Raw genomic sequence first — 15014 nt, 5'->3', positions numbered from 1 at the left:
GTACAAGTATTCCTTTTTATTTTTTTTTGCGGTACGCGGGCCTCTCACTGTTGTGGCCCCTCCCGTTGTGGAGCACAGGCTCCAGATGCGCAGGCTCAGCAGCCATGGCTCACGGGCCCAGCCGCTCTGCGGCATGTGGGATCTTCCCGGACCGGGGCACGAACCCGTGTCCCCTGCAACGGCAGGCGGACTCTCAACCACTGTGCCACCAGGGAAGCCCAGGTATTCCTTTTTTTAATTAAACTTTTTAATTTTTGAGAAAATTTTAGATTCATATACCATTGTAACAAATAATACAAAGAGATACCTTGTTCCCTTTTCCCAGTTTCCCTCAGTAGCAACATCTTGCAAGATACTATTTTTGTTAGGTGGAGTGTCCTATAAATGTTGATTAGATCTGCTGGTTGATGACTCCTTTGAGTTCTTCTATATCCTTGCTGATTTTCGGGTAGTTTTTCTACCTGTTGTTAAGAGACGGGTGTTGAATTCTCCAATTACAAATTTATTTTATTTTATTTTATTTTTTTTTGCGGTACGCGGGCCCCCCACTGCTGTGACCTCTCCCACTGCGGAGCACAGGCTCCGGACACGCAGGCTCAGCAGCCACGGCTCACAGGCCCAGCCGCTCCGCGGCATGTGGGACCTTCCCAGACCGGGGCACGAACCCGTGTCCCCTGCATCGGCAGGCGGACTCTCAACCACTGCGCCACCAGGGAAGCCCGTAAGGTCATTTTTTAAAACCCACTCTACTAAGCTCTGTCTTTGAAATGATATATTTAGGCCATTTACCATTAATGTAATTATTTACAAGTTAGGGCTTAAGTCTGACATTTTATTTTGGGTTTTGTTTTATTCTCTTTATTTTTTCCCCCCCACACCACATGGCTTTAGTTCCCTGACCAGGATCGAACCCAGGCACCCTGTAGTGGAAGCATGGAGTCTTAATCACTGGACCACCAGGGAATTCCTTAGTCTCATTTTTTTGTTTGTTTCTTTTTTTTTTTATGCTTTCCTGTAGGTTAACTGAACATTTTTTAAAGAATTATATTCTGATTTAATTACAGTGTTTTTGAATATTTCTCTTTGTATAGATTTTTTTTTTTTTTTTTTTTTTTTGCGGTACGCGGGCCTCTCACTGCTGTGGCCTCTCCCGCCGCGGAGCACAGGCTCCGGACGCGCAGGCCCAGCGGCCATGGCTCACGGGCCCAGCCGCCCCGCGGCATGTGGGATCCTCCCAGACCGGGGCACGAACCCGCGTCCCCTACATCGGCAGGCGGACTCTCAACCACTGCGCCACCAGGGAAGCCCGTATAGATTTTTTAAATATAAATTTGTTTATTTTATTTATTTATTTTTGGCTGTGTTGGGTCTTTGTTGCTGCGCGCGGGCTTTCTCTAGTTGCGGCGAGCGGGGGCTACTCTTCGTTGTGGTGCACAGGCTCCTCACTGTGGTGGCTTCTCCTGTTGCAGAGCATGGGCTCTAGGCATGTGGGCTTCAGTAGTTGTGGTTCGCAGGCTCTAGGCACACAGGCTTAGTAGTTGTGGAACTCGGGCCCAGTAGTTGTGGTACACGGGCTTAGTTGCTTCATGGCATGTGGGATCTTCCCGGACCAGGGATCAAACCCATGTCCCCTGCATTGGCAGGCGGATTCTTAGCCACTGCGCCACCAGGGAAGTACCTGTATCGCTCTTTAAGATTGCTCTAGAGCAACAATCAACTGGTGGCATCATTTTACAAGTTTAAGTGTAGAAACCTTAACTCCCTTTCCATTACTTCACTCTCCTCTGTTTATAGTAGTCTTAAATATTTCTTCTACATGCATTTAGAACCACATCAGTGTTATAATTTTTGCTTCAACCATCAAATGTAATTTCGAAAACTTAAGGGAAGGAAGACCTATTTTATTTACCTGTATTCTGCTACCGTGTTTTTTCTTCCTTCCTGATGCTCCAAGATTCCCTCTTTCATCATTTTCTATTTGTTTGTTTGTTTAGAGAACTTCCTTTAGCTATTCACTTAGTGTGGATCTGCTGACAACAAAGTTGTAGTTTTTCTTCATCTGAGAATGTCTTGATTCCCCCTTCATTCCAGAAGGACATATTTGCTGGGTATAGGATTCTGGGTTGATGATTCTTTTCTTTCAGCACTTGAAAAATTGTTGCACCACTTCCTTCTTTTCTCAGTATTTGCTGGCATGAGTGATAGTAAGGGAGGTCACAGTTTTTATTCTATGACGTTTGGCTGGAGTACACTTTTCTGTCTTGCCAGGATGCCCCTTTCCTAGTTCTTTGGCTAGAGAAAGCAGGCTTTTGTTGGGGCTTTTTCTGTCTATGTCAGTCAGCATTTCTAGGTTGTTGGCTTTGTCAGCTCTGAGTTTGGGATATATAAGGAAAAAGAAAACTTAGGAAACTCACCTCTGTCATTCCTTGGGTACTGAGGTCCCTAGCTAGTCTGGGTTCTCCTTTCTGCCTTTCAGAGTCTTCTCATGTTTGTGTTATGCATGGTGTCCAGGGTTTTTATTTGTACTTAGTAGGAGGAATAAGGAAAAGTATGTCTATTTCATCTTCCTGTAAGCAGAGGTCATTTTGGCATGTTAAAAAATAAAGTTACAAATACACTTTACATATGATTTAGCACTCCCACTTCTAGATGTGTACCAAAGAAAAATAAAATCATACATTCAAATACTTACACACAAATGTTTATGTAAGCTCATTCACAAGAGCCCCAAACCGGAAACAACCAATTAATTTGTGGTATACCCATACAATGGAATATGATATAATCAGCAATAAAAAGGAATGAACTACTGGTATACACAACAACATGGATGAATCTCAGAAATATCATGCTATGGGACTTCCCTGGCGGTCCAGTGGTTAGGACTCCACACTTCCACTGCAGGGGGCACAGGTTTGATCCCTGGTCGGGGAACTAAGATCCCACATGCCACGTGGCAGGGAAAAAAAAAATCATGCTAAGTGAAAGAATTCAGACACAAAAGACAATGTATTACATGATTCCACTTTTATAAAATTCTAGAAAAGGCAAATTAATAGTGACAGAAAGCAGAGTAGTGGTTTCTAGGAGCAGAGTTTGAGGGATGTAATTGACTACAAAGTAGCATAAGGGACCAACTACACACTTAAAATTGGTGACTTTTATTGTATGTAAGTTATACCTCGATAAACCTGGTTGTTAAAGATTTACATTATTCCTAAACACAAATTAAAACCACAATGAGATACATTCCCCATGAGAATAGGTAAAATGAAAATAACTTAAAAAACCAATTAGTTTACCATCATGGTTGGAGGCTACATTCCTCCACTGTCTGAATCATGCTTTCTTATCACTGGACAAGTCTTGTACCTAAGGATCCATAGCGCCATTCATCTAGGTAAAGCAGAAGTTGAGATATTCTCTGTCTCTATAGGGTGGACAACTGCTTATTCATGAAAATACCTAAGGACCAGGCTTTGTCCTTGACTGGATCTTCTAATACATCACAATAATTCTTTTTTGGACATGACCCAACTTACATGGTTTTGATTCAGAAAGAACTTATTAAGGATGAGAATGTTGAATTGGAGAATTAGAGCTTCCTTTTATTTATTTATTTTATACAGCGGGTAGAGCTTCCTTTTTTTTTTTTGAATAGATTTATTTATTTATTCTGGGTTGCGTTGGGTCTCCGTCGCTGCCCGCAGTCTTCCTCTAGTTTCTGAGAGCAGGGGCTACTCTTCGTTGTGATGCACGGGCTTCTCATTGCCGTGACTTCTCTTTGTTGCGGAGCACAGGCTCTAGGCACGTGGGCTTCAGTAGTTGTGGCACGTGGGCTCAGTAGTTGAGGCTCGTGGGCTCTAGAACGTAGGCTCAGTAGCTGTGGCACACGGACTTAGTTGCTCCGCAGCACGGGGGATCTTCCCGGACCAGGGGTTGAACCCATGTCCCCTGCATTGGCAGGTGGATTCTTAACCACTGCGCCACCAGGGAAGTCCCCAGAGCTTCCTTTTAAATAAGACAATTTCTTTATTAGCCTCTAGTAATAGATTAGCTCAAAGGGTATGCACTGTGCACCAGAAGGATCAAGTTCAAAGTTCAGGGGACAACAAATACCAGCAGTGTCTAAATGCCAAAGCCTCTAAGCAGTGATGTGATTATTATAAATACCTATAATTCTTTGGGGTTTGAATGGGATAAAAAGAAGAGCTTGATTTGCTGCCATCTAGAACACTTCCAAAGCTTTTTTACTTTAGGAGGCTCCTTTCACATTCAGATGTTTATCTGATACCTTGATACAGAAGATTTAATAGAATTTCCAGGTTAGAATGTGCTGTCCTCAGGTATCGCAATGTTAGGCTTTATCCTTCATGTTTGGGGGCCATGAGGTAATAATTTGTCTTACACAAGCTGTGAAATGCCTTTGGAAGCTACTTAAATAGCCCCACATAAAGATTACTTAAAGGATATGGCTTGGATTTGTCCTCATTTGAGACCTGTTCATTTTTATCCAGCTGTGTTTGGATAGCATGCAATGAGGGGGTCACTATCGGAATATACTGCTTAATTTCATTATTGTAATGGGATGTTTGGACATCTATTAGCATATATTATTGTACAAGTGGTTTTTTGCCCAATTAATGAAATAATACAGGTGAATTTTAAATAACCCAGTGAAAGGAAGAGAATGTGTACTGCATACACTGCCAGGTGAAAGAAAAGAAGACTTCAGCAAAATCCAGGGTCACATACCAAGTGCCAGTAGTGGCAACAATTCAATCACCAATGTTCACTGCTGATGGAGCAAGAGTGGCCACTTTTTACTTAAACCCCATTTGTCCACAATGATTTGCCAAGCACAACTGTCTCTTTTCAGAGATAAGGCTATTAAACTGAGAGACAGCATTGTAGCAATCCTTGAATGAGGAGGGTACTTTTTTCTCTCCTGTATGTTGTACTGTTACAATTCTTTGACTTGTAAAGACTTTGGAATACAGGCAATCCCCTTTAATGCTTTCTGCTGAATTTATGGAGGCAATTCCATAGGGATCATGAATGCTTCTAACCAGTACATCAAAGCATTTGCACCTTGCGGAAATAATTCTAAACGCACTAATCAACAAGGCAGTTCAGTAAGGGAATCACCACTGTATGCCAGACAAAATACTCAAAAGCTCTCATATTAAGTTCAGTTTCAGGCCATAGTACCAATCCCTTTAACAACAAGCCATAGCAGTATAACTTTACATGAGGGGAACCTCTAGGGAGAATCCTTTTTTCCCTCAACCTCAGCATAAACCTAGGCTTTTTTCTCAGGCTTTGCGCATCAGCACAGAACAGCTATTATTCTAACAGGGTTAGCCAAAGGATCAGAGCCAAAGCAATTGTCAGTTCGGAAAGGCCAGATGCCTAGCTAATCAAATATTAAATACTAGATTTCCATTTCTCAAGAAAGTTGATAATAAACGTATCATTTGCTTGTAGTATATCCGTTAACATTTACCATCTACCATGGGGAATGTAACACCACCACCGGCCACATGAAAAGCAGAAAACACAAACCTGAACTGGTGTTACAGACTAAATGTCTGTATCCCCCCCCAAATTCATATGTTGAGACCCTAACCCTAAAGTGATGGTGTTGGGAGGTGGGGCCTTGGGGATGTGACTAGGTTTAGATCAGGTGTGAGAGTGGCACCCCCGTGATGGAATTAGTGTCCTCAGAAGAAGGGGAAGAGACTAGAGATCTCTTCCTTAGCCATGTGAAGACACAGCAAAAAGAGGCTGTCCAACCAGGAAGAGGCCCTCACAGACCCCGAATATGCTGGCACCTCCATCTGGGACCTTCCAGCCCCCAAAACTGTAAGAAATAAATGTTTTTTAAGCCACCCAGTCTATGTTATTTTGTTATAGCAGCCCAAACAGACTAAGACAAGTGGCATGAGCATCTCAAAATAACTGCTAATTTTTAAAGTAGAAGATTGTGTCAGAAGATGATGATTTATCTTTTTTGAAAAAATATTTATTTGGCTGCGCTGGGTCTTAGTTGCGGCACGTGGATCTTCATTGCAGCATGCGGGATCTTTAGTTGCGGCATGAGGGATCTTTAGTTGTGAAAGATGATGATTTATCTTGTACAATGTAGGAAGTCCATTTTCTTATCATGTATAACTTTTTTTTTTTTTTGTCTGCGTTGGGTCTTCGTTCCTGCGCGCGGGCTTTCTCTAGTTGCAGCGAGTGGGGGCTACCCTTCGTTGTGGTGCGCGGGCTTCTCATTGCGGTGGCTTGCTTCTCTTGCTGCGGAGCATGGGCTCTAGGCGCGTGGGCTTCAGTAGTTGTGGCGTGCGGGCTCAGTAGTTGTGGCGCACGGGCTTAGTTGCCCCGTGGCATATGGGATCTTCCCAGACCAGGGCATGAACCTGTGTCCTCTGCATTGGCAGGTGGATTCTTAACCACTGTGCCAACAGGGAAGTCCTCACGTATAACTTTTGATCTAGATTATACAATTATTCTTCTCAATTAAATTCGCTCATTTTTCATTCTACGGTTTCTTATGCATGTCAGAGGAGTAAAGCAGCAGCTGCTGATGTGTGGTATCAAGAACAGAAATACTGGGCTTCCCTGGTGGCGCAGTGGTTGAGAGTCTGCCTGCCGACGCAGGGGACGCGGGTTCGTGCCCCGGTCCGGGAAGATCCCACGTGCCACGGAGCAGCTGGGCCCGTGAGCCATGGCCGCTGAGCCTGCGCGTCCGGAGCCTGTGCTCCGCAACGGGAGAGGCCACAACAGTGAGAGGCCCACGTACTGCAAAAAAAAAAAAAAAAAAAAAAAAAAAAAAAAAAAGAATAGAAATACTTCACAAATAGAAAATAATGCCAGTTTGGTATCAGTGTCAGATACTTCAAATAGAAAATCAGTCAATTCCAATAATAATTAAAAATTTTCCACCCAATTCATGGAATCAAAGTAAAGCTTTTGGAAGTTCTTTTTGTTGAAGGTGACACTACTGTGAATGGTATTTTAAATTCTGTTATAAAGTTCAACAATGAAGATAAACATGTTTTTGCAATGGTCATATATATACTTACAAATCTTCGTGCATCACAGTGTTTGTTAAAAATAATCTTATTAAATTAAAAACCAACAGTGGTTCTCAAACAAGTGTGCATCAGAATTACCTGAAGGGCTGCTTAAAACAAATTGCAGGGCCCCACCCACTAGAGTTTCTGATTTAGTAGGTCAAGCATGAGGCACAGTAATTTGCATTTCTAACAAGTTCCCCAAGGATGCTGATGCTGATGCTGCCGGCCCTGAGACCACATTTTGAGAGCAACTGGCTTACAATTTCACTGTTAGAAGCTCTCTATCACTATGTAATTCAATTCATACAGTATAGACCAGGAGTCTGCAAACTATTGCCCATGGGCCAAATCTGACTCACTGCCAGTTTTCACAAATAAAGTTTTATTGGAAATTTGGAAAAAAGCCGTATCTATTTACTTATCACCTGTGGCTGCTTCCTCACTACAAAGGCAGTTGAATCACTGCAACAGAGAACATATGGCCTACTCTTTAGCTAAGAGTAAAGCCGCTGCTGAAATGAGTGTGTGTTAAAATGTCCCACAGCATCCTGGAAGGTTTTATTCTTCTTCGTGGTGACGCTAACAGTAGGTTTTTGCCCAAATTATTCCATTTCTAAGTATTTAATGAGGTAATTTTGAATGAGAGAAAATCTGCCTCAGGGCATATGACCCTCTTTTCTTCTGTCACGTGTAGAAGCGTGAGGGCCACCTGCAGCCTGGCTGTTGAGGGGTTAGGCTGGGTTCAGGGCAGGAGGCTGGGAAGACCCTCCCACTGCCTCTGCCTTTAGACGACTCCAGTTCATGGTTCTACCCCTTTGGCAGGAAGCCCCCAGGCAGGGTGGAAACAAGTCGTAAGCAGCTGAGGAGACAAATCTGTGGGCTTCACTCCGGGCCTGGGCTACAGCCAGGTCAAGTGCCTGCTTTATTCAGACGGGAAATGCATGAATGGGGCTCAGCCCCAGCCTTTACACATTGTGAAGGCAACTGGGAGTGAGGCAGGGATCTAGAAAAATAATGCATGGATCCAGACAATGGAGAAAGACCATGCTAAATCAGCTTAAGGCAAAGACCGGCCAGGGGGAGAGAGTAGGAGAGGTGACAGAAAAGGAAGAAACCTTGGGCAGCTTGAGCTGTGTTGGGGCCTAGCGGAAGTAGCTGGGACATTCATGGGCAACCAGGTGCCAGGCCTGATCAAAGGCCTGCACGATGGCTGGCTCTAGGGGCCCTTCTTCAGTGGCCACCAAGTTCTGTTCCAGCTGCTCCAGGCTGGACATGCCCAGGATGACCGCGTCCCCGTGGGCACCCTGCAAGGGGAGACGGCCAGACGTCAACACACTAGCGCACCACAGTGACCCCGGTCACACACGCTCCCCCCACTCCACCCACAGCCTTGCCCCCGCCAAAACTTGGGACCTGATTTTTTAACTTTATACTCTACATAGTTCTAGAAAGCACTTAAGGTACCTTCAACAACTGTAACTATGTGACCCCAAACCCTGTCTTCTTTCCTCCTGCTGCCACCCTGCTCATCCTCACTCAGACCGAAGTTCAGAGCCCAGTTCTGCCACTCAGCAGCTGTGTAAACTAGGTTTAGCTATTTAACCCCCCTGAGACTCAAATCTTCTCAATTTTCAGCGTGGCTAGGGGAATGAGAAATTATGCAAAGCATTGAGCTCCCACTTATTGAAAACCTACTATATACATGTCAGAGACGATGCAACTATGTAAGGCTGATGCTGGGGAAAAATTTTAGCCAGGAAGACAGGGGACACCAAAGACAGAGGGAAAGCCCACCTCCCCCCAGAGGAGCCACACCACGGGGTTTTACAGTCAAATCTGTGATAATTTTCTATCCCTTTCACAGCTGTATGAACCCCAGTTTGCTTATCAGTAAAACTGGAATAATCACACTTCATCAGGCCTAGGTAATAATTCAATCCATGTTAGGAGAGCCCTCATTATAGGGCCTGGCACTTGGACAGCTACTCAGAACAACAGGAAGGCTGCCATGAAAACTGGAACAAAGAGAAATTTCAGAGGGAAAAACTACTTAGAAATCACCTGAAGGTAATGCTGGCTTCCCGAAGGGAGAAGAAGTGGGGCTTCCAGCAACGAGGGGTTACCTGGAGCTGTGAATGGTGGTACATCCACCGGAGGGCGGCCGAGGTCATGCTGGGGGCACTGGGGCCATACGCAGCCTGCAGGGCCTTCTCCACCAGGGCAATGGCCTCGAAGTGGTGTTCCTTCCAGAAGCTGAGCAGGTGGGGAGGGTAGCACAGGGGTCAGGACCATGGGGTCACACTGGGGGCCACCGCTAAGAGTCAAACAGGACAGCTGCGCTCACCCCAACCCTGCAGCATGGAGGGGCTGGTATCCCCTCTAGCAATGGGTCTCCTGCTTTATTGAAACACCCAGGATGCTGGGTCCCTCACCAGAGACCTCAATGACATCTTTACCCCTGAGGACTCAAAGCCTGCCCCTACTTTACCTAGGGAAACAGGCAGCAAGTACAGGGGTACGGCTCGGCCCCAGGACTGCTGAGCCTCCATCCAGGGCCCTCTCCTTCCCCATCTGCAGGTGACGAGCACTCCTCGGGGCGGAGCGATGCCTTGGAAGACCTGGCATAAGGTCCAGGGATCCTCATTCCTCACGGAGGTCCCAAGAAAGCAAGAAGAAACCCTATAGAGGGCTTCATAATTCCTCTAGGAATCAAAAGAGGTAGGTCCAGGCAGCAAGGGGCGGCTTGGAGACCCAGGAAAGCAGCCTAGAACTCCTCCATTTCAGATAAAGGGGACCCCCTCCCACTCCTCCCACCCTGATGCAGCCCATCCCCAGCTCACCGATTCCTGTAGATCTCTGCCCAATTGGTCCCAAAGAAGCGGCCCACAGGTTGCTTCCTGTCCTTGTCCTCATACTTGTACTTGCCGGTCAGCAGGCCCCCTGAGGGAAGGCTGTAATCAGATCCCCTGGCACTGCTCCCAGAGGCTGCTCTGGACCGGAAGTGGGGGTGATGGTGGGGGACCCCGGAGGGATGGAGGACCCAGCCCAGCCTCCTGTCAAACCCTTCTCTGCTTCCCAGGTCTGGGGCCGGGTAGCGCCCGGGTCAGGAATAGGGAGAAACAGGACCAGAAATGCCCCCCGGGACCTGGGAGGGGAGCCCGTCCCCACAGCAGCCCATATCCCATACCAGCCAAAGGGTTGTAGGCGTAGAACCTCAGTCCAAAATGCCTGATGCAGGGGAAGAGCTCTGTCTCCACCTGCCGGGTAGTGGCGTTGTACATGCCCTGCGGGCAGAAGGGGCAGTTGGAGAGGGTGCACGGGTCAGGGGACCCCAGTCTTCTTCAAAAACCTTCAGTCAAAACCTGCCCAGGACTTCAGCAATGATTTCCAACATCACCAGTGGTGGCTGGGCGATGGGGAGATGGTGCTGGGCCCCAGGAAGGGACAGTGGACGGGATATGTCATTCGCCACATATCTGTAGGCGCCGGTTGTGTGCTGGACACTGAGTTCCCAAACACCAGCGTATCTAGCAAGGTCTCTGCTTCCAAGAGACGTTAGAGTCAAGTTAAAAACAAAGACAGAGGTCAGGTGATCACATAAAGGTGGGTTCGGTGATCATAGCAGATTCTCCCAAATACTTGCTCAATGTATGAAGATAGGGTTTGGAGATGGGAGGCCCCGCTGGGCTGTTGGGAAAGGCTTCCAGAGGAAGAGGCATCTAAGCGAGACCTGGGCACTCGTTCCCACGAGAAGCAGGGAGGAGTGTTCCAGGCTGACTGCAGAGGGAGAAGCAGGCAGGAAGGGGAGCCTGGGCCGGAGAGAACAGGCGCCTGTTTGCCAGCCTGAGGGTACCCGGGAGCCATCTGCAGGCTGTGAGCAGGGGAGGCAGGGGGGTGGCTGCTATGGAGAGGGCATGGGGTTGGGGGGGGACATTGGGGGGGAGTGGGAGGGGCCACGGGGACCCAGGATCAGCAGGCACCCAGGAGACAGAGGCCTCTGCAGCCCCGGCCTCACCTGGTACACGGTGGGCAGGATCCAGTTGTTGCTCTTGCACAGGGTACAGATCTCGGCCACTTCCCAGGCGGCATAGTTGGAGAGGCCAAGCTCCACAAACTTGCCCTGCGGGGGAGAGGCCAAGGTCAGAACCCACTGCAGCCCAGAACACCAGGAAGGAGAGACTGGCTGGGGACCCTGGGAGTGGGGTCTGTCCCCAGCTCTGCTCTGGGACAGCCCTGGAGCCTCCACTCTCCTGGGCAACGACAGGTCAAGGAGAGGAGCTGGGGGGCCGCCCTCACCTCCTGGTGCAGCTGGTGGCAGGCACGCAGTGTCTCTTCCACAGGGGTGCCGTGGTCCGGTGCGTGTAGATAGAAGAGGTCAACGTGCGGACACTGCAGCCGCTTCAGTGACGTCTCCAGCTGGGACCGGAGGCTATCAGGCTTCAGCGACTTCCCTTCCCAGGGATTGGCCTTGGTAGCGATTTTCACTTTGTGGGAAGAATGTAATGGTTAAGAAACTTATTGTAACCACTTACTAGCCATGTGACCCTGGCTAAATTACTTAAGTTCTCTGAGTTTCAATTCTCTAATCTATAAAATGGGGATGATAACAATGGAACTGTCTTCACAGGGAGAGCATGAGGATTCAATAATGTCTCATGTGTGAGTTCCCAATGTTCACTGCTGCTATATTAGTCACCAAACTGCTAGCTGTGTCAAGCCTTGTAGTAGAGGCCAAGTGCACAGAGATGAACTAAACACTCAATTTCTGCCCTCAAGGAGGTCACAAGCTAGAAGGTGACGTTACAATATGTAAGTGCAGTAGAGCCCAGAGGAGACGTATGTGGCCAACCTGGGAATTCCAGGAAGGGCTTCCTGACCCCACGAGTCTCCAAAAAAGCATCCTGGGACTTCCCTGGTGGTCCAGTGGTTAAGACTCTGCACTTCCACTGCAGGGGGCATGGGTTCAATCCCTGTTTGGGGAACTAAGATCCCACATGCTGCACAGCACGGCCAAAAAAAAAAAAAGAAGAGTCCCAGCCAACAAGGAAGGGTGGGAAGCATATTCCGAAGGATGGGAACTTGGACAAAGTCACAAAGGCAAGAAAGCACGGTACGTGAAGGCCATACGTGCAACTCTGAGTTATAAACTCCAGGCAGGGAGCAGTGGTATGTGAGACAAGAGAAGGGGGTCCAGACCTAATCCCAACGGGTTTTCTCAAATACCATCATTCAAAGGTTTTATGAGTGAACTGGTCAGCTGTGTTCGCTCTGGTTGCCAAATAGAGACGTCGAGGGGGCAGGCCTGAAGACAGGGGGACAAGTAAAGAGGCTGCTGCAGGAATTCAGGAAAGAGATGTAGCTGCTGAACATAACCACTGGCAGATCCATTTGAGAGAGAGGTAGAAGGCAAAATGAGCAGAAGGCAGTGACAGTTTCCCCCCTCTCCTTCCAGACTCCCGGAAGCATGCACATCCGCATACCCACTGTAGAGACACACTCCCCATGAGAACAAGAGTGTTCTGCCATGCAAGCAGCTTGGAAGTGCTATAAAGAATGCTGGCTCCCTGGGGGATTCCCTGGTGGCGCAGTGGTTAAGAATCTGCCTGCCAATCAAAGGGACACAGGTTCGAGCCCTGGCCGGGGAAGATTCCACATGCTGCAGAGTGACTAAGCCCGTGCGCCACAACAACTGAGCCTGAGCTCTAGAGCCCGCGAGCCACAACTACTGAGCCCACCACAACTACTGAAGCCTGCATGCCTAGAGCTCGCGCTCCACAACAAGAGAAGCCACCACAATGAGAAGCCCGCGCACCGCAACGAAGAGTAGCCCCCGCTCTCTGCAACTAGAGAAAGCCCGCGCACAGCAATGAAGACCCAACACAGCCAAAAATAAACAAATAAATAAATTTATATATTAAAAAAAAAGAACGCTGGCTCTCTGGATCCTGCACTTTCCATATCTGGCAAACGCAACTCAGTAATCCAGAGGGGAGGGAGTCATCAGACCACTTGGATGTTGGAGAGACCAAGTCTCTCAGCTTCTCGTCCAGATTTTTTCCATTCCCCACATTTCTCAATCTCCCTGCATTCTTGGTGTGAACCTTGCCTCGGGTCTGACCTGAGGACTTTGACTCTGTGAGTGCCTGGCCTCAAAGAAGGAAGCAGGGAAGGACTGGAGGGGGAGAAACCAATTCAGGAATAAAATCTTCCTTAGTCACGAGAGGCACCCAGGTGAACTAGAGAGTGTGGGTCTGAGATGCACATTCCCAAGTCTGTTCCTCCAGATCCACCAAGCTATGAATCTAAGGAGGACCTAGAGGAGGACGCCCCTGACACAAGGGCTGGGAAGAAAGAGTCTCAGCATGGAAAAGAGGAGGCAGAGTGTGGCAGTAATAGTATCAGCTGACTTCACTGGGTCCCACCATGTGCCAGGCACCCTCCTAGGCACTTCCAGTGGCATCAGGCTGATGAGGGACCGTCCCTCCACACACACATCCTCCACTCAAGCACACCTGCCTCCTGGCCACCCACACACCAGTCTTGGCACAGCTATGCTCTCAGCGTCTCATAACACTTTGACTCATGCTCTGCCCAGCAAACTACTATTGTTCCTTGAAGGCCCAGCCTCAGTGTTCTCTGAGCCTTCCCTAGGGCCTCTGCCTGGCCCCATCATGCCTTCCCTAAAAGTGCTTCCTCTTCTACGCTCCTCTGCAATTATTTGCTTCAATCTTCCCCACTAGACTCTGAGCTCCCTGCGGGTGGGTTAGAGACACTTTCCCTCCTATAGCTCCATAAGAAGCTGGCATAGGGCTACAGGAGTGGACAGAAAAGCCTTACCCTGTCTCTCACGCCTCCCCACTCTTTAACCCACCACCCCTGCTCCCCCAGCCCGGTCTATGGCAATGCTACAGCTCTCCCTGAGAGAGCCAGGAGTACTGCCAACTGAACAGAACAAAGTCTGGGGACTGATGAAAGACCTGGATGAGAAAAGGGCTCTCGGGGAGCGCATGGGCGTTGAGGACAATGGGGAGAGGGGCATAGGCAGAGCGCCTGGGGACCAGTTATGGGCACCTGGCAGGGTTGGAGGGGGGTACAGCATAACTCTGGAGACCAGTGCCGCAGAGAGGTGCACTAAGAAAGCAACTGGGGTAGGAAGCCAAGGACTAGATCAGGCTCGGGGGTTACCGAGTTGCAATCCCCAGACGAAGAAGCGGAGGGGAAGGTGGTCAGGAGAAAACGCTGTTCAGCTGTCGGGGCTGGATGTGCAAGGGACTTGAGGCGCGGGGTGTTCACAGAGCTGCGGGATGGCCAGGGGAGGTGGGCGCCCCAGGGGCGGGGCGAAGCTGTCGGCCCTGACCGCGGCGGGCGCGTGGCTGGGGTCGGGTCAGCGTCCTGCGGGACGGGTCTGCACTGCACGGTGCAGGGAGAGGACAGGTGGTCGGTGCGCGGGCGCCAGAAGTTACCTTTGCAGTCGCCGCCGCCCAGCCCGAGCCCCAGGCCGCCCAGGATGCTCTCGGACTGGCCGTCGCTGTACATGAAGGCCGTGTCCAGCTCAGTGTGGCCGCGCTCCAGAAAGGCGCGCACTGCCGCGGCGCTGGCGGGCGCGTCCATGCGGCGCCCCATCTCCATGGTGCCCAGCACGGTGGCGGGCCAGACAGGGGAGCCTGAGGTGGCCCGCGGGCCCCGGGACATGGCGGCTGCGGTGGCGGCGGTGCGAGCCTCGGGTGGCCGGGGGGTACGAGCGCAGCGGACGGCGGCGCGGGCCACGGCGCGAGACAAGGTGCTCAGCATGAGGTCGGCGCCTGCGCGCTGGGGCGCCTCGGCCCCGCCTCCCTACCGATGGGGAGAAGCGCGGCGCCCCCTCACGCAAGATACGCTCGCTCGCCACGACTCCCGGGACCTTCCGCCAAGTGCGCGGCGCAAGAGGCGGAG

The 15014-nt window shown here is 49.4% G+C and overlaps 1 protein-coding gene across 1 annotated transcript; it reads right to left on the bottom strand.

Annotated features, from left to right (window-relative positions):
* Positions 1 to 7956: 7956 nt before the first annotated feature.
* On the bottom strand, positions 7957 to 14963 carry LOC132515167 (aflatoxin B1 aldehyde reductase member 4). Its single transcript, XM_060141255.1, has 7 exons — positions 14546 to 14963; positions 11379 to 11566; positions 11098 to 11202; positions 10270 to 10366; positions 9923 to 10022; positions 9206 to 9335; positions 7957 to 8386 (listed from the first exon to the last, which is right to left on the bottom strand). Exons 1-7 carry the CDS (start codon positions 14871 to 14873, stop codon positions 8225 to 8227), a joined length of 1110 nt encoding a protein of 369 aa, XP_059997238.1. The 5' UTR covers positions 14874 to 14963; the 3' UTR covers positions 7957 to 8224.
* Between the last annotated feature and the right edge of the window lie 51 nt (positions 14964 to 15014).

Source organism: Lagenorhynchus albirostris, chromosome 2 (genome assembly GCF_949774975.1).
Source record: "Lagenorhynchus albirostris chromosome 2, mLagAlb1.1, whole genome shotgun sequence".
NCBI classification, from domain to species: Eukaryota; Metazoa; Chordata; class Mammalia; order Artiodactyla; family Delphinidae; genus Lagenorhynchus; species Lagenorhynchus albirostris.
The sequence above is the reverse complement of the archived record's forward strand: the minus strand, read 5'-3'. Positions and strand labels throughout refer to the sequence as shown.

Excerpts from the sequence above, each read along its gene's own strand:
- LOC132515167 (XM_060141255.1), bottom strand. The coding sequence starts at position 14,873 with ATGCTGAGCACCTTGTCTCGCGCCGTGGCCCGCGCCGCCGTCCGCTGC. Across the intron at positions 10,023-10,269 it reads CGCCTACAACCCTTTGGCTG|GGGGCCTGCTGACCGGCAAG; the intron begins GTATGGGATATG and ends GCCTTCCCTCAG. Across the intron at positions 9,336-9,922 it reads GCAGAGATCTACAGGAATCG|CTTCTGGAAGGAACACCACT; the intron begins GTGAGCTGGGGA and ends CCACCTGCTCAG.